General features: G+C 38.1%; 1 protein-coding gene across 2 annotated transcripts in view; it reads right to left on the reverse strand.

The window, feature by feature from the left end:
• Nucleotides 1-456: 456 nt before the first annotated feature.
• PROS1 (protein S) overlaps nucleotides 457-19,775 on the reverse strand; it is a 64,817-nt gene continuing 45,498 nt past the window's right edge. For both annotated transcript variants that reach the window (XM_021287747.2, XM_065076454.1), the window contains 9 exons: nucleotides 19,496-19,621; nucleotides 15,624-15,745; nucleotides 13,040-13,158; nucleotides 10,756-10,945; nucleotides 9,619-9,786; nucleotides 8,386-8,554; nucleotides 6,617-6,765; nucleotides 5,602-5,815; nucleotides 457-2,908 (listed from right to left, as the gene is read on the reverse strand). In XM_021287747.2, the coding sequence (XP_021143422.2) occupies nucleotides 2,763-2,908; nucleotides 5,602-5,815; nucleotides 6,617-6,765; nucleotides 8,386-8,554; nucleotides 9,619-9,786; nucleotides 10,756-10,945; nucleotides 13,040-13,158; nucleotides 15,624-15,745; nucleotides 19,496-19,621 (1,403 nt within the window). In that variant the 3' untranslated portion in view covers nucleotides 457-2,762. The remainder of the gene's footprint in view (nucleotides 2,909-5,601; nucleotides 5,816-6,616; nucleotides 6,766-8,385; nucleotides 8,555-9,618; nucleotides 9,787-10,755; nucleotides 10,946-13,039; nucleotides 13,159-15,623; nucleotides 15,746-19,495; nucleotides 19,622-19,775) is intronic.

Raw genomic sequence — 19,775 nt, forward strand, 5'->3', positions numbered from 1 at the left:
AAGCTGCTTTAGTATAACCAATTCCAAAACTAGATTACATTTTTAAGGAAATTAGGCCCTACTGATTTGTAACACTTGGTGCACAGGAGCTGAAACAAAAGCACAGAGGGGTCCAGCTGTTCTGTATAAACACTGAATGGCACTCACTGAAATGATTATGCCTAAAAGTACAATGGAATACACCTGCTGAATGAGAAAAGATAGGAATCGATAACATTCACTGATCTTTTTCTTCCACATGTAGCTTTAACCAAAGCTTAATTTCCTCACGCAATATTAAGCAATTAATAAAATTGAAAATTTATCTAGAGAATATGGATGCCTATTTGCATAGCATATTATTTGAGACAATTCTTTGATGCTGAAGATTGTGATCATCTCCTGAGTAAGCCATTGACCACTAGAACAAGTCTTCACAGTAACAATTAAAAAAAAATAAGCAAATACAACTTAAAATGAAAAGAAACTTGCAAATGCTGCTTTATTTAATTCTTACAATAGGGAGGCACTTTTACATTAAAAAAAAGAAGTGCAGAGGTTTCATTATAACTACAATACTCTAAAATATTCTTCCATGAAAATAAAAAGAAATTATTCCTGCATGGGAAAAATCAGTGATTTTCATCTTCTTTAATTTCACCTCTATACTCTTTATTATACTTAAATAAACAAAAGCTAGAAAACAAAAACACAAAACAAACTTTTGCCTGTTTGCACAGGTCAACATAAGCATTTAGAGTATTGCTAACACTTGACTTTGTGTCCCTCATTTCATCTTTTCCATGTTTGTTGTAGAAGGCAAAGAGGCTGACCCAAGGGCTTTCCAGAATTCAGTGAGTGCTGCTAACATACTATAAATGGCATAATCACATGATTATGATATCAAAATTACATTTTTGATTTTGCTCTCCCTTGCATGAAAAACCTTCTTATTGCAGTCAAGTTATTCTTCAGCTTAGGCCCAAATGAAGAATATGTGCGTTGGGATGGAAGAGCAGGGTAGGGGTGCTCTCCTGCAGTTATTTCCCCTCCAAGGAGGCTGGAGAAATCAAAGCTTTTTTTACATGCCCTCCTAGAAAAGTGAAGTAGTAGTTCACTGGCAACTAAGGCCCTGGGTGTCAGCTGTATGGTACTCCTGTTGATAACCAGGATGTGTACGTTCTGGACAGAATTGGACACCGTACTGAGGCTGACTGGTGTGAAAGTCAGAGCAAATCCTCGTTTGCATTACGCAAGTGAGAAGCGAAGTTAACAATAACCTCAGACAAAGCAATAATGTTGACAAATGGGCTCAGATTCTGCAATACTGATGCACTAATGTTAGTATTCAACAGTGAAAGAAACCTCACTAATGCCACTGGGAATCTCGGGAATATCCCTGGAGAAAGGCAATCCTCAAAATGAATATTGTCACAATCCATTCTTCTGTACATACATTTCCACTTCAGTGTCTCAACTGAAGAAAGCAAACCTCAGGTCAATAATTCTGGCAGAATGATGTCTCTCTGCTTACGGATGACAGTATATATTCATCTCTTACAGCAATTATCTTGCTAGTTATTTGGTTTGGGCTTCACAAAACCACTAGGTAAGCTGCGCAGGGAGGTTTCTGGTTGTGTGAAAATGAGGTTGGCAGCAGAAAAAACACTCAAAGGATGTTAAAGAAATATTAGAAATGCTTGAAATGAGCACACCTGGGGAAAACAATACTTTTCTAATTACCTGTTCCATTAAAGTTGGCTGAGCAGCATATGGTTTTACATTCTGATGTTATGAGCAAAATTTAGGCCTTCAAGTACATCGGAAACACAGGGCTCACAAATACATCTCTTCTGGTGGTCCGTGAATGCAAGGGTGACCTAAATAAAGGGTATTTGGTGGACCACTAGAGGGTGCTCATATTGAGGACTGCTAGATTTGTCATGAATGGAAAAACGTTTGCCACAATTTCTCATCTTTACTTAGCAAACTCCATTTTGATGTCCCATGATGAAGACCAGAGCTCCCTCTTCCAAGCTGTCTCCTCTGTTTTCCCAAATTGCCTAGGGTCTACTTTAACCCACTTTAAAAGTAAATTACCTGATCTGATCCAGAACTCTGTGCAAAGTCTAAAGCTGGGTTCCTAAAGTAGAAGAATTAAAGCTGGTCCAGTATAACAAGAGCTATTTTCAAAAAATGAGCTATTGATACTTATGAAAACATTTCAGTTTTGAAGTTGCTTTAACAATATTGATACAACTTGTAAACATATTCACAGAGAACGTGGGCTCCAGATTCTGGGGTATTTTTTCCTTTACCAAAAGCACATATTACAAAACCTGTAGAGATTTTTCTTTGTATGTTATGCTTGGAAAAGTTTAACGAGACCACTTTTGTTTAGATCCAAATACACTAACAAAATTTGAAACTTGTAACTTTGTGTTGATATGTGAAAAATAACAAGAAAAAACATTATTCTGAACAGAACTTTCTGAACTTTCTCTCCAAACAAAGTATATCAAGGAAATAGTATGAACATGGAAGATAAATCTAGCTTAAAGATTTATCACTGATATGAATAAAAGAACATTTTACAGAACTTTGATCTTGATTGTCTCTTTACAGCTCAAAAGAGTGGGGATTTTCTTCCCCATTCTATATAAAAGGGAGGAAAAACATGCTGTTGATCATTTTCCTGGCACATCTTGAATAAAATATCACATTATGGCATGAGACTAATTACACAAATTATATCTGAAAAAGTTAAATTAAGAATTGAATGGTTACTGCATAATCAGTGGGCACGAGTGAGATCTAATGTCATTGTGTTTAGAAATGGCTTCATCCAGATCCAGCTGTCTGTTGTTGACCTTCACCTCCATGCAGCCATTATAAAAAGCAGTTACTAACGTAGCACCCAGAGGAACATCTGCACAGAAACACATTCAATTTATTAGGCCAAAGCATGCAAATTCTTATGTATTTTTCAGATTAGCAAAAACATAGGGAATACTCCATTCCCCATCTATTAGGCAGCTATGAGAAAAAAAAGAGCAATTTGGCAGGAAACACTTCTTCTCAGTTTTCTTTAAGATTGAGATAAAGTCAGCAAAGCTGAGAAAGGTCAGTAAAATTTGAAATATGCATTAGAAGTCTATTCCCATCCAGAAACCTAACCACATGAATGTTTTTCATAGTAGCATTTCCTGTATTAACAACAGTGACCCAATAGTTTGTTTCCTGGAGTCCACTGTTCTTGTCCTGATCTCCAAACAGATGTTTATGGGTTTAGAGGTCACAGAAAGAACCATCTTGCTTTTGCCAGAAAGCTACTCAGGATTAAAATCTGCAAGTTCTCAGACAGGGGACCCCTGGGAACTCCACACATTTTACTGCTTCCTTACTGCTTCTTCAAAGTGAATTCTCTGTAAAAGACTCACTTTATCTGTTGCTTATGTAAGTATTGTTTGGACTACGGCAACATCACATGGCTTGCAGGAAACAATATGTTAAATACAAAATCAAGCAGGCATTGCTCTGAGGTCTTAGGGTACAACTGGATTCTTACAAGGTAGACACAGGCGATCCAAGTACCTTCAGTAAGTAGCATGAGGATGCCTAGGAGCTGATCTCAAGAGCGTAATCTTTTTTTGTTGTTGTTGTTCAGAAGGTAATCATCCTATCCCTCCTAGAAGATAGACTTGATTGTCTGGGGAACAAGCAATGTCGCTTCCTTGTGATTTTGTTTTGCTGTAAGCTGAGGTACTGCACAGTCCTGTAGAATCATGCCCTTCTGCTCTTTTTACCCTAGTGATGATAACACTGCTGTCATAGAACTGTGCAAGTCTCATTTAGTCTGCACTGGTGATGCTGAGTTAATTATCAAAGCAGCATACTCCTAACATTGCTACTAGTTTGAAGAAATATGTATCAAAAATGGGGTCTTCTGGTCTTAATGAAATGCATATTTTTGCTAGGTATCTTTTAAACATACAGTTCTGCACACTCTGGCTCAGCATACCTACCAGTTTTTACTGCTCAGTAATCCCAGAGGCTTTTCAGGAGTGAGAGTGAGTAAATGAATCGGTGTAAGCCAAACTGGTTGTACATGGGGACCTAAAGTAGTTTTCCTACTTCCCTCTTTGGTAACAGAGGCTGTTGTGAAAGAGGCTCCTTTGGATAATGTGGGACTTTTTGTGGCTTTTTTGAGACCTCTAAGTAGAACTGTTTATGCATACAGAGTTTTTTTGGTTAATTTACATGTTGAAGATGCCTTTTAAAACAGAGAGATTACACTTACTTTTAAGGAACAGCGAGTAACTAATATGTGCTTCTTATCTATTTTGGATGCGTGACAGAAGCCAAGGTCTTAGCTCGTAAGATGCCAACTACTCTGGGGCTGGCAATGTACTAGAAAGAATCATTTAAATACTAGAAAGATGAAGAAGTTTAAAAATGACTGGAATCTTAGTTAAGCTACTGTAGCTCGGTTAACCTACTGACTCTTTTCTACTACGTAAACACTGGCTTCATCTCTCTTTTAAAAGTGAGCAAGTATTACAAAAACACTGATGCTTATCTATTGCACCACTAGTGCATTCTGCTCATTCTGCACATACAGTTTGAATTGAACTCGTGGTTATCTGGTTTCAGAGATATTGTATATCCACTAAAAAACAAAATTTGAGGAGGTATCGTCATATTTGGTGCTAAAATCATGTTACATGCCTGATTACCAGTGTATGAAGATCTGTAGAGAACAAGTAAGTTCCCACATATGGCCCTGGATACTGAAGCATCCACCACTTCAGACAGAGGCTGTGATACCTGCAGTGCTGCCCTAAACACCTTGCTTCTATGCTGACAAGCAAGCCCAGAGGATGGAACCAGCTGTGTAGACTACCTTGGAAGAAATGCCTGTAGAGATCATGTCCAATGGGTACACGGTTCCTCCCCTCTTTCTACGCCTGTGCACCCATGTCTCCTGCAAAAGAAACTCACTGCAGATAAAGACCAGCTCTATCTGGGGCAGTGCTATGACACTGCAGCCTACTTGTAAAATGGCTGGCAAGTCAAGACTGTGTTGGTCTAACTCCTAGAATTTCCTTAGAAACTGTGACTTATTCTGCCTAAAATAACTCTGAGGATACATAAAATCTCCACCAGCAGTAATGTAACTATGGTGTCTTTCCTCTAGCAGTTTTCAAGTTTGAGGATTTTAGACTTCGAAAATTCCTCACCTGTGGCAATGCTATTTTTCTTCATGATTCACCCTGAAGTGAAGCTCTTTTATAGATAAGCATGAGTACACTTCCTGCACAAAGTAATGCTTGTACATGTCTTAAGACTGGGGATAAACTTGCAGCCTGATTTACACAAAATATTTGCTGTTTCAACACATTTTCTGTCTCATAAAGATTGCCAATCATCTATTGCCTAGAGTTTAAATCGCTGAAACTATAGTCCTGACTTCTCCTTCTGCACTTCTGACAATTGAAGCACTTGAAGAGAAAACAATCTGTTTTTTTCTGTGCAGTTGTGCATTTTTTTCTAGACTGGGTAAGGCTCAATATAATCAATCTTATCCAAATAATCCAATTAATGAAAAGAAATATGATCTACCTGGCAAGCCGCCCAAATAGGTAACAACATTTGCCATTATTGCTTGATGCAGGACAGACAGTTTCTCTGAATTGCTTCTGTCTGTGTGTGAATCAACAGACAGTTCAAGTTGCTCTTTGGTTACCAGAAGTCCAACCATCACTTTTCTGGGTGTACATAACTTCTTTGATTCCAGCTGTGCAACAGTGGTGTTTCCAATGGTCACAATGATTTTCTAAGCGGAAGAACGGTAGGTCACAAAAAATGTCACATATAACTTTAACATATAATTATACTTAGTTCTGATGCATTTTATATTTGAAAGTAGAAGAGAAAGAAATGTTAGATACACATTTTAAAAACTGGTACCTTAAGTTGCAAAAGTTACAAAACTTGATGTATAATCATAATCTTTGGTGATGAATGCCATTCATTCGTATTCTTAGAAGTGAGAATGTTCACTGTAAAAAATCTTTGGCTATGGTTCTGAGGTGAAGTCGTGTTTCTCCTAAAGGCAAAAGCAGTACTGCTACAACTTTAAAGGTAACCAAGTGTTTGCTATAGGTTCTTATTTCAGGCAAAAGCATGGATTGGCCGTTGTGTATAATCATGCTCTACCTTGGGATGCCTGATGTCAACAGATGTAAATGGAAACTCAAGGACAAAAAGATCTGTTTATAAATTGGAACTAACATGATGCCATTACTATAATATCATCATTCTACTTCTGTCATATTCCCCTTTCTGCTTTGTGCATTTGGAAGGAAAGGTTAAAGACGACATGATGTAATGGATAGTACCTGACATAAGAGCACTTAGTCACTGCTGTAGCAATCATGAATAGTAATATATTTTTGGAACATCACTGTATGATCTAAGTGCTTTTCAAAATATTAATTCGGCCCCACAGCTCCACTGTAAGTAAGCGTAAGTACCTTTTTTAATTTTGATTTTTCAAAAATGGAAAGTTAAGTGAGACAAAAACAAAAGGTTTCACTTATATGCATATCAGCTGCTATGATAATTGTAAAATCACCTGTGAGTCAGAGGAGTTAGAGTCCACTATGGACAAAGCAAGAGGCACTGTTTCATTAGAAACCAAGGCAAACATAACACCGGTGTCTGTGGATGGGCGAATAGTCATAGTCACATTTATTAACCAGTCTTCAGCACTGTCAAGATTATCTGTTTTAAAAAGAATAATTAGATTAATAAATCCATCTGCTAATTAAACATTTATACAGTGTCAACAATCAGTATTTAATTTGCTCCCACTGTGGAAAAATTAGTATTAATCTCCAGGAAAAAAACAAAAGAGTGAACTTTGGAACTTTTAGAAAGAACTATGAGTTACTAAAAAAAAAAAAAAAAAAAAAGATAAAAACTTTAATCCTGCATCTTCCCTAATCTGTGCTTATTGGACATTTTGTTTTTGCTACATTATCCATTTTAAAGTGGAACAGGTGCCACATTCACTACAGGTCAGTTCAAAATTAAACCCAAAAACCTAATCTACACATAAATTGCTGCCACTGAGTAGAAGACTGGCAGTTTTCATACACATTTACATTCCAAAGCAGTTCCACTATTAAATGGGAATATGCAGGTGTGTAAATATGCAGATGGTGCAAATATAATTTCACATGATGCATTCACAGTGCAGCTAATACAAAAACTACTACTTAAAGAGATATTTGTCACCTTTTGTATGTTTTCTTCCAGTGTCTCTTGCCCACCCCCCAGTCAAATCTAGTAGTTTACTGATTTCTAGTAGGTTCTTGAGAAAGCGGAAATCCTAGAACATGAGGTGAGGTCATATTCCTAAGCAAAGCCAAATGGGCAGGGAATCAGTGGGTGATAATAGCTTGTAGAAAGGCAGCAGTAAGTGTAGGCAGCCTCTTGGATTTGGGGGGTGGCAGAGTGAGAACAGAAATGAAAGTGGCTAAAGTCATGGCAGCAGCCCCAAATGCAAGATTCAGGAGGAGTCATGGCAGCATGGTGTTAATGAAAGAATGGGAGGAAAGCTGAGGAGACTTGATGGGCGTAGGAAACTGATATAAGTACGTTGGAAGCACAGAATAAAAAAAGCTGGAGAAATCTTTTGAAGTGGACTAGGGAATTTCAAGAAAAGGCCTGGAAAAGCACAGCAAGCCCTGGGATGAAAATGAAAAGGACTGGGGATCACAGCAGGGTTGAAAGATAGCATAACATTTAGGATAGGGAAGAGTATAATGTCAACAGGATTTGGAATGATGCTCAAGAGGTATCTCATTTGGGCTCTCAGGTGTGCACGACGAGATCCTGCTTTGCAAATTTTTATATTGGAGCATGAGGTCAGGCAAGAAAGTTCTGGGTTGAGGAAGAAGCAAGAGATGCACCTAAAACCTCTAGATATAATATCCACTTAGAAGCAGAATTGTATACACAAAACAATCCGTGATCCTTTTCTCCACCCCTAACCTTATTTCTCTGCCAATAATATGACAGCTTTCCCCATTGATGAACAGGGGACAGAATCAGATCTTTTGCAAGCGAGTGTGTTCTACAGTGCCCATCTTTTGCAAATAAAGAATATGCTTCCTAACGTAAAGCACTTCAGAATTAAATTGATGACACCAATGAGACTAGAATTCTCATTCAAGCAAATTTCTAATAGAAGTTACAGAAATCATTGCTGGATGTGGTGTATAGCTTAATTTGTGTGTCTCTTTTTCTTTGTTTTGTTTTACTTCTTTCGTTTTAACAATTCATCAGTTCCATCATGAGTCCTGCAAACAATATAGGAATAGACAGCAAAATACTTACTATAGTTTATCTGAAACTTTGCCATTCCAGTGCCAGGGTAGAACGATCCTCTCTCCACTGCTACCAAACAATGTTTGCTCTGTTTTTCTTGAATGACTTCTTTTACACCTGAGTGTCCCTGATTCATCAGGTTCCAGGCACGAATGCAACCATCTAGCCGAGGGTTAATCTGTTGAAGAATTACAGCACTAGAAGTCTGCATTCAAAGGTGTTTTAAAAATTGTAATAATAAAGCATTACTTTACATACTAACTTATTTCTGGATAGCCCATAATAGCCTTATCAATGCTATAGGTTACAGCACTGATGCTGGGCAGAAACAAATGGCATGCATTTAGTAGCTCAGCCTTCAAAGGTATTTCTGATTTAATAACATTTCCCATTTTGATGCCAGTGATCTGTACAAAACAGATTACATCAATTTTTAAAGCTCATGCTGTCTTTTTGTCATGACAGCTTTTCTGTAGCTGAAAGACAATGATCACTGCCACCGTTCCTTGTTCAAGGTTTCATCTTCTCCTTGTACCAAAGTATAAAGAAATTTCTGGAATTACTTTCTGTTGGGTAAGGTGATGTTGTGTTGCTTCCTATTTTTTTCTTTCTGCTTCACTTTTGAGCAAAAATGCACTTAAAAAAAAAGAAAAAAGTGCAGCCTCTACTGTACAGTTACTTTTTTGCCTCTCTGTTTAGACTGCCATTTAGTTTGAGGGTTCCTAGACAAAAAGCAGATGATTGCAACAACTTGAGCATACCTATCCCCAGTATAAGACAGAGCTGTTGAGGATAGAAGACTGAAAGAATCATGGGCCTTGTCTAGTCTGGGCTATTACAAAATCTATTGCAAATGAAAACTCATTGCGCTGTCTGCATAGTGAATTCCATACCTATTCAGAGCCTAGCAAAAGCCAGCACGAGAAACATGAATTCCTCTGAAACAGCTCTCGCCGCAGCCATGGTGGTGATTTAGAGAATCTTAAAGCAATATTAAAACAGGCTATGGAATCCTGAAAGATTAGACTGTTAAGTGCAGTGATTTTACAACTGAAACCTAACTGAAGACAGACTACAAAGCTTCATACATGTTTACTTTCAAAATAGTTGTTTAAAAACCTGATTTTCGTTTTCTAAATGGATTCCAGGCCACTCTTCCTCTGTGACTACTAAGTAAACAATACAAAACCAAAAAAGTAATAGAACAGTATGAATCAACATTACTCTTATTATTTTAGTTACCTGTTTAACAAGTGTGTTGCCCACTTTGCGAGGTAATCCAGCAATGTAAACCTTAGTTTCCAAGAAACCCTGTGATTGTTTAAAAAGAGTTCCTGGGCTGTTAATACTCATCACAGCTTCTTTAGCTATTTTTACACTGATGCTGTGTTCCAGTTCTTCAACTGAAATCTAGAATGAAATACAAATAATTACATACACACAAAAACATGTAAAATATTTTAAATACTAATGACACATACCACAATGAAGCATTACTAATGTTCCTCTAAAGAACCAAATTGTAAAACAGTTTTAATACAGTCAATATTCAAAGCATATTTAAACCTGAATCATGACAACTGTCAGCATCCATGGATATCCACAGGAGGATGATCTTCTGTTCCACCCCTATCCTACCCCTGGGAAAACCCATGCAGCTGATTAGTTTGCTTTATGTGTGATGGAGTTTGCAAGAAGTTGATTTCCGCAACTACTCTGTATCCAATCCATACAGTTCTCCATGTCACTGCAACCTGCTATAGGGCATTGAACCTTTGGATGGGATGTAGACAAAACAGGCTCAATGGTTGCTCCAACAATTACTAGGCATAAAAGATTTTTAATCTCAAGGAAGTTGTACTGAACTGAAACAGGAGGTCTAGGCAGAACCCTAGCTTCTCTCACCCCCCTTTAAAAGCAACCAAAACCTACCTGGTGTTAATAATTTGGTGTGATTTATAGATAGTGTAAGTGAGCAAGGCCTTTCACCTCAGGTATGCAGATCTGAAGATCAAGATGGATTTCTGGTCTAGTAAATGTAAAACTTGCTTCCTAGACAAACTGTCTAATAACTATGCACTTGAGCATGCGATCACATATTTTAATATTCTGCTGCTGCCTTTTTTTATGATTACAAAGAATAATTCCTATATTGTCAGCTGGTGGTAATTACCTCTTTCTTCATCGTAAACAGGTGCCATAATTTCCCAGATGTAAGGCATTCTTGTGTATTTCTGGATTGATTTTTAAATCTAGGATTTGAGGGCATCATTTTAAGCCTTTTTAATAGTTGCTTAGTTTCTCCCTGTTTTACTCATCAAGAAAATTTTTCCCATAGTGGGTTAAAGGAACAAAAGGGAAGAGGAAAACCCATCTTACTATATGCCACAGTCCATCATTAATGGCTTTGCCTCCACTGGTGACTTTTGTTCCAAATTCATTCTTGTATTGAATTTCAATCTTCCCATCACGAAGAGCAAGCAAGATCCACGCTGTATTGTCAAGGGATTCTGCATATAGTATAACTCCCTCTGCATCATATGTCCGGAAATCAAATTCTGCCATAAATCTGATTTGGGAAGAAGGAATCTTTATAAGATAGGAAACATGAAATACCATATAGCCTACAATAAGTCATTAATAGGGTAAATAAAAAAAAAAAGGTTCCTAGATATTAACCTTTTGGTAACTCTGGATCTGAGCCGTTGTGATATTTGCATACAGTTAGTCAGAAGCAGAATCTAATATAAGCCTTGTTCATCTGAATCCAGTGAAAAGTTTTGAGATCAATGCCTTGAGCTGGGATTTGAAACAGCCTTGGTTCAGTTCCCAAATATATGATGACTTTTAAATGTGAGGGATATCATACCCCCTTGAGTAAGAAGATAGATGTAATATTCCTATTGCATTTCATGGAGATGCAATGCAGAAAAAATACATGATCTATGATGTGCTTAAATACAAAAGGGTTGCCAAGTGTTGTCCTACAACAACTATAACCTAGCAATTTGCTTTGGTTACTGCTGCCTGTTATATGTCATTCTCTAATCTGAGGATTTGTTGTTTGGATCCTGGCAGTTGGTTGAATGTGTATATGTAGCAAGATTATGGTTTGCATTATAGTACCTGTATGGTGGAAGAGGGAGTGTAAGTATAGCAAAAAACAGTCCTTGTCTCCTAGAATATTTGGACTAGATAAAATAGATTAAGGATGAAAGGACAAAACAAAGCATTTGGAAATTAGAATTTGCTGAAGACAACAAAAGAAAAAGGAAGCTGTAATTAAGAACTTGGGTCACTTTCATTCTCAGCCTTGTTCTTTGTCCACTAGATGTCATTGTCTCTCATGCAGACCCACAGAAAACTCATTCTGTATTTACACAAAGACTATTAAGATAGCTTCAAACATTTATCATCTTAGAAAGGTCTTCCAGGAGAGCATTAATGTAATGCCTGGTCAACTTAGAATAGCAGTAGAGGAAAAAGTTCTCAATATTTATGTCTTTCTGTAAGGTTCAGAGGCTCTGGGGATCACCAGCTCAAGAGCTGCTGCTGCTTTTACCCTCAAACTGCTTGGTCAGTAAGTCAAGGAACACTGCAATTTCAGCTGCTGCAGTGAAAAGATCAAAGATTAATAAAGGGGTCGCTACCACTAGCAATTTTTTCTTACAGCTGTGAAGAAAATCATACAGACGGCACTCTAGACAAGGTAGTGTCCTTGAAACACCCTGTGAAATGAAGCACAGAGGTGGGGGGAAGCATTGGTCTGGTTTCATTTCTCAGTAGTATGTGTGTAGTATGTCACAGTTTCTACCCAGAAGTGAAACAGCAGCAATATCCAAACGAAAGCCACTCCCATATATAACTGAAAGCTGTACAGTAATTATTTTCCTATAACATCTGAATTTTATGTCGAGAATTCTAAATGCCCTCCTGCATCTGTATCACTGATGCCCACCGCCCCCAGCCCCTGCTCTTTCCTTCAGGGGAAGAGTACATTTCTATAATGAGAAAACACCAAGCTTTTTGCTCTCTCGTTCACAAACCAAGGGGACCTACTGCCTATTAAACTTACAGCCCTCAGCCCTTCTCCTTTTTTTGCCCACTCAAGTCCAGATCTCTTTGAACTCTTTCTCCCAGTCCGTACTCCTCCCCCTACAACAGTACTGGTAACCAGGACTGTAATGGCTGAAAGACTCCAACTGTGTTATTCATAGATAAGATCGCATCTGAATACCAACTGAGCATGTCTTGCCCTAGCTGTGCACTGTTTCCTGGCTGGTGCATGGCTGCTACTGTCTCCTACCCGCTTCTGAGGTATCTGGAAGAAACTTGCTGACCTTTGAGTTTTGCTGTGTGAGAGAGCTGCTGTCTATGCTGATGAGGTGGCTCAAGGACACAGTACAACTAATAAGAGATGCTGCAAACTGACTCTGGACACATTGCTCTTGCCTGTCCACTTTCAAATAACTCCAGCTTCCTCTAAGTGCTGGTATATGCAGGAACCCAAGTTAATTCATTCTCCATATAAAGGTATCTTAACTAGTGGGGAGATGGTGATATAATTTATGCATGCCATGTACTCTTTCTAAACTCTCAGGAAACTAATGAAAACAAATGTCCATAATTTCAATGCATACTTTTATCAATAGCAAATTCTTACCTCGTGATATTTGGCAATTTAAACTTTAAGTACAGAACGGGAATTCCTATAAATTGCTCTGCCAGGTAAAGCAGTTCATAATTCTTTTCAAGGTTCAGTGGGATACATGCAGTAACAGACTGAAAATGGTAGAGAATAAAAAAAGTTGTTAATGCATCATGATAGTTCATGAAGTAACTCCTATTGTTGGCTGTTAGCCTGTCTTTTCTTTTTTTAAAGCAATGTCTTACCTTTGTGTATTTTGTTTTGTTTTTTAAACTTGAATACCTATGTAAAAACGAGGGTCTGTGGTTTTTTGCTTGAAATGTCCTTTTATTTAAGCTGTTGGAGGATAATTCAGGTTGAAACACAGTTCTGGTGGATTGCAACTAATACTTAAATATTTAGTATTTGAATCAAGAATTAAAATCTTCCATCAGGTACCTTCCGTTCACCGGGGACCTGTGACACCCACCTGCTGGGGTCCTGACAGCCTCCATTATTAAAGTTATATGGAATCTAAATCTGATTGGGTATTTGAAGGGAATGGGGCCAGAGCTGTGTCTTGAGAAGATTTAATAAAAAATAATAATTTAAAAATCACTTTTTATTGTCTTTAATAATATAGATGTACAACCACTCATAGCTGAATAATCTCTAGCACTACTAGAACCAATTATGTGGAATAAAAAAATAACAATTTACAAGTGGATTATATAACAGATTAATAGAAAAAGTTTTTGTCTGTTCCTTGAATGTAGTTGTTCTATATGACCTCTGGAAAGGATTGTTGATGAAATCAACACCACAACTCCTGCTGGAATAGCACTGAATTAATATTTCTGAGAACCATTAGTGAGGATATGAAGCTCTCAGGACTACACTCTCTCAGGAAAACCGTAAAAGAAGTTCTAAGCGCTTGTGGCAACTGAAAGGCCTACAGCAGTATGTAAAACTGGGATTAATCCTAATGTTCTAGTCAAACCCAGTGTGAGTAATCACAGTCAGCCAACTGCAGCTGCAGTGAGAGGGGGGAAAATGGTACTTATTCTTTCAGGTATTAATCTACCTGAAGCTTTAAACAGGAATAATGCCTATTTTATGTGTAGTACAAGTTTAAACTAGTAAAACATTCAGTAAGCAAATGTCAGGTATCCATTCTAAGGCACTGTTGAATACTTTGTTTTCTGAAACTGTAATGTTATAATTTTAAGTAATACCTACAGTTTTGTTTTAAAAGGAAAGCACTCAGATTTCCTTTAGGTACAAGGAACTAGGCTCTGCATATGAGGAGAGCTGGGAAGACTCTTCCAGAATATGGTTTAGAGCACCCGCCTCATTGACTAGCAGTAGCCTTAAAGTCTCTTTGATTCGAAGTTACCCCTCAAAATGTACCTTGAATAACTTCTATATGATGGAAGTATAGTAGTCGCACAGAAGAGAATGATCAAAAATAGGTGTGAAGGTCTTTTCTGTTCTCAAGACATGCGGTACTTTGGTAAAAGTTAACAATACAGTTCTCAAATTTCGATTTCTGTATTCAAAATGAAGGAGTTTCACTTAATGTATAGGTATTCATCCTGAATTTTATGGCTACTTAATTTTATGTTTGATAGTGTCACTAGTCTTAGGACTACATATCTTTTCAGCTGATTAAAGGATTTTTTTTTTCAATTAAAAGGCCTGAAACTAACTTCCAGATAGAGTTAATAACTTTTGAACAACAGTATTGAAAATAACATGTAAGGAGGCTACAAGATGCTCTTCTAAGCAAAATGAAATATAGTGACTGCAAGTGTTGTTCAGATAAAAAATTTCAGCAAGTATAAACAAGATATAATACATACATGCTGGAACTTGCATCAGACCTTGTTCCTACAGTCTAAGCCAAATTTTATTATATTGTGTTAGAGACGGGGGTTTTTTGTTGGCAGTTATCTGAGCTCATTTCATGTAACAAGTCTCAGCCTGCCTTTCAAAGTACACTCACAGGAAAATCCTTGAACTGGGATTCTCTAGATTTCCAAACTTTCTGCTAGTAAGAAGTGTAAATTTGCAAACTGAGCAAGAACAGATGATTTGGCTGCGAGGTGTACTTCAACTGGCAAGTATAACTGAGTGCTTTTTCTTAAAATATGGCAGATAAGAACTGTGGAAGAGAATCCAGATTTTTCTACACAAACAAGTAAAGCAAAGAGTAATTCTGAAAGAGTGAGTGAAAACTTTTGTGCAGTCTAAGGAAAACCTGGGAACATATGGACAAATGAGTATTCTGGCTCTGAATACGTTGAGCAGGAATCATTTGTTTGATAGGAGAAAACTGGGACTTATTTGGGAAGCAGCAGGTAATAAAGATGACTGGCTAAGGCAAGTTTATCTTGACAGGATTCCTGTAAATGAGCATGCACGAACTGAACAGCATCCAGATCCCTACCAGGTCTGCTTTGTGAGCCAAACCACAGCTCGGAGTCCCCAGAACTTTCCTGGCAATTTTAGAATCAGCTCTCAAATAGATTCCTGTTTTCCTCAATCTAACTTATGCTGTCATCAAGAAATATCCAACTTTGTGATTTTCTGCATGGGATTTTACGTAGTAAAGTTTTACCTCACAATTCTTCATGTCCTTAGAGAGCTTGAACCCTTTCTTGCCATCACAATAGCAGCTATAACTTCCTGGAGAGTTTACACAGAGTTGAGCACAAACATTTTCAGCACATTCATCAATATCTAGGAGAAATGGAAGAATACAGAAAGATTTATTCAGATTATTCATAGCACAGGCTGAAAACTAATGCGATAAATTAATGGAATAATGGACAAGATGGGTTCTCTGGCATGACATGAATACAGTAGGTGACTGCTTCTAAGCTAAACTAATGGATGTCTTCTATGCAAAATTTACAATCCAGAATTACCTGCTGGGTGTGTAAGACCTCATAATCTGAGAGAGGCCTTCTGTGCAGAGCTGGGAAAAACTTGGTCTGATTTGCAAAGCAGTAAGAAGCTGAGCTGTAAGGTGACTCAATTAGTGAAAGAAACCTCAGTAAATCACTACCATTTATGGCAGAAATGCCATTCTGGGTCAGTTACCTTCCTTTCCCTATAGAAGTCATGAGAACTTAAGAGTATTAAGAGTATATATGGCAAGTATGTGGAGAAAGGACATGTTTTATTCACATAAAACCACAATATTCTCAGGGCAAAATACACTTGATAATAAATAACTAAATTTCAGACAACATCTGTTTGTGAAGAACAATCTGATTTCATATGTAAATAAGATAAACCAACTGAAGAAACTTATCTTCTATTCAGTAGACTGCACACAATTCAGAAATGAAAGGCTGTGTAGAAGACAAATGTAACTGTAAAGCATTTGACACAGTCTCCCACAGCATTCTCACAGCTAAACTGAGGAAGTGTGGACTGGATGATCGGGTGGTGAGGTGGACTGTGAACTGGCTTAAGGGAAGAAGCCAGAGAGTTGTGGTCAATGGGGCAGAGTCTAGTTGGAGGTCTGTATCTAGTGGAGGCCTCAAGGGTCTGTACTGGGACCAGTACTATTCAATATATTCATCAACGACTTGGATGACGGAACAGAGTGCACTGTCAGCAAGTTTGCTGATGACACCAAACTGGGAGGAGTGGCTGACACGCCAGAAGGCTGTGCTGTCATCCAGTGAGACCTGGACAGGCTGGAGAGTTGGGTGGGGAAAAAAATTAATGAAATATAACAAGGGCAAGTGTGGAGTCTTGCATCTGGGCAGGAACAACCCCAGGTTCCAGTATAAGTTGGGGAACGAGCTGTTAGAGACCAGTGTAGGAGAAATGGACCTGGGGGTCCTGGTGGACAGTAGGATGACCATGAGCCAGCACTGTGCCCTTGTGGCCAAGAAGGCCAATGGCATCCTGGGGTGTATTAGAAGAGGGGTGGTTAGTAGGTCGAGAGAGGTTCTCGTTCTCCTTCCCCTCTACTCTGCCCTGGTGAGACCACACCTGGAATATTGTGTCCAGTTCCAGGCCCCTCGGTTCAAGAAGGACAGGGAACTGCTGGAGAGAGTCAAGCACGGAGCAACAAAGATGATTAAGGGAGCGGACTGAGGGAGCTGGGTCTCTTTAGCTTGGAGAAGAGGAGACTGAGGGGTGACCTATTTGAAGGCTTCCCACAGATCTGTCCAGGTGTCAGTCCCACATAATAAAACTGCCAGCAGAAGCTATTTGCACAAACTAATGAATCTGAGTGGCATCCTGGGTTTATAAAGCTGCTTTCAGTGGAAGGCTAAACCAGCATTCTTTAAAATACAAGTTCAGCTTGGCTTGTCTCCTCAATACTGACTGCAAGACAGACCCCTCTAGCACAGTAAGCGTACTTACTCATTCCCACTACTCCTTTTTTTGGCAAGATGTTTGAAATTGTAAAGGTGCAAAGAAGACACTCAAATTCTGTATCTAAAATTTTATGGCTTCTATGAAACAAGACTGGACTGTATAGATATCCTCCACTGATGCCTCCCAAAGGCTGGGGATGAAGAACTGCAGCAACATTCTCCTAGGAATTAGAGAGGAAAGAAGTCCAAACCATCTTCTATTCCACTCCAATTGTATTTGTCATCATAGAGATAGTTGTGCATAGATATATTAAACTTGTTTTTTTAAATAAGCACAGCAGAATTTGGCCAGCTGCATGCCATATGATAATGAAAAGCTAATGTCATTTAGTATTTCTGTAAGGCTACATTCCTGTCACTCTGCACAATCCTGTCCTTAGACAAGATTTGGTGACTCATTTAATGTGGTTACAACAAGGCCTGAAAGCTTAGCAGCATAATCCTCCTTCTAGGGGCATAAGACTTTGCTCATTTTAACATCCTCATCTTGCAACCTTCTGGAATCCATGTTTCAGGAGAAAAACAATACTTAAGTTCAATTTGATGCAACCTGTGTATCTGCAGAAAGTACGAAGAGGGGGGAGAACTAGATTAATTACTGTGATTTTTTTCTCATTTCAGTGGATGCCAGGACACAAAATTGTCAGTAATGTTTTAATCCCATAGTAACAGTACAAAGAGCAGACATCTGAATATGTAATCACGACTGCTGTGCAAAGCTTTGTCACAAGAAAGCTGCATGAAAAGCCATGGAATAAAAGATTCATAGCCAGCAATAAGTTACTTTTGTGTCCTTTTGAGCAATAACATAAAGGCAGCATGTAAAATAAAAATTAGTCGCTGCCGCATTTTTCTTACACTAGCAATATAGAAAATTCCTCTTCAGAGCAAAAGTTGAAGAGCGTATATATCTCTTCTACAAATGAAATTTAATTTCTGACGTGTGTACTAAACAGAAACTTTAACAAGTAGAGAAAAAAATATTCTAGGACAATTATGCAAATACTTTCAATACTTGAAAAGGTTATTTTATGATGGTCTGTTTATGAATGCTAGCTATCAGTACTTTTCAACTTTACTCTAACTGTTATAGAACATTGGTTTGAAATTCTTTCTTCCAGATTTTAATTTCAGAATACTCCTGAGGAAGGATTCTTTTGGTGCAGCACCTCCTTTCATTGCTCCCTTTCTGGACATTTAAGAACATTTTTATTTTAAATGTGTGGTCTTTATAAAAAACTCTTTTATACAACTGCCATGCTGGCATATCCAGCCTAGAATGGTGATCAGTTCATTCTAATGCTGTCATTTTCTAGCATAACTAGATACCCCAAGGAAGGACTAGACAAATGTTATTTTAAACAGAATTCAATGACGCCAGTGAAAAGCTCTTTCCAATATCTGAGATCTAAGGACATATAAAGGACAGAGCCCCTGGCCATGAGGGCTAAACAAGCACCTAAACAGCCTATCAGATGGAGAATGAGAAGCTTTTTAGGGTTTTGAGACAACTAGATTAAGCATGGTTTTCATTTCTGGCGATTCTCTATAAATCTTACTAACTGTTTTGCCCAGTTTAAAATTGCCAAATAAGTACTTTCAATTGCTTTTGTTATAACTTGTCTCAAATAAGGGGTAAACTTTAAACCGATTGACATGAAATATTTCATCCTTAAAACTGTAAGGATGCTTAAAAGCAGGGTACAAGACACACTAGTAATGTCCAAAATCTCAACATATTGCTCCAAGTTATCCGAAAGAAACATTCTAGCTGATTTGAGAGCTTGGACAGAAAGTGCTCTCTGCAGTGGGACAGGAGAGCTCCCATGGACTGTGAAAGTTATCTGGCATACAGCAGCACACAGGAATATACTGTAAAATCCTCAAACGTCTAGGGGTAAGTAATTGCAACTGTATACACAACATGCAATATAACCTCTGAAAGAACAAACAGTGGGGTCACACTGTAATAAATGATATCAAGATTAATAAATACACCACTAGAGGACATGCTGGAGATTGGTATAGCAGTGGAATCAAAAAAAGCGGAAGATAAAAAGAAAAGGTGGGGTGGGGGAGGAAGACCTACCTTCACAGTTCTTGGAAGTTGGATTGTACATGTAGCCTTCTGCACATTCACATTCATATTTCCCCAGGGTGTTTTTACAGGTGGCTGTCCCACAGATATTTGGATTTAACACACATTCATTTATATCTAGAAATACAAATAAGTTATTAAAAACAAGTCACTCCCTTGCATACCATTTTTTTCCTGACCCTATCCAAAACTGTGCAAATGGAATGAGGCTGCCAAACTGGTTCTTTCTTGCTAGGTTTACCATGGTTTCCAGCACACTATAGCCATAGCC

This window comes from Columba livia, chromosome 1 (assembly GCF_036013475.1).
Source record: "Columba livia isolate bColLiv1 breed racing homer chromosome 1, bColLiv1.pat.W.v2, whole genome shotgun sequence".
In the NCBI taxonomy this organism is placed as follows: domain Eukaryota; kingdom Metazoa; phylum Chordata; class Aves; order Columbiformes; family Columbidae; genus Columba; species Columba livia.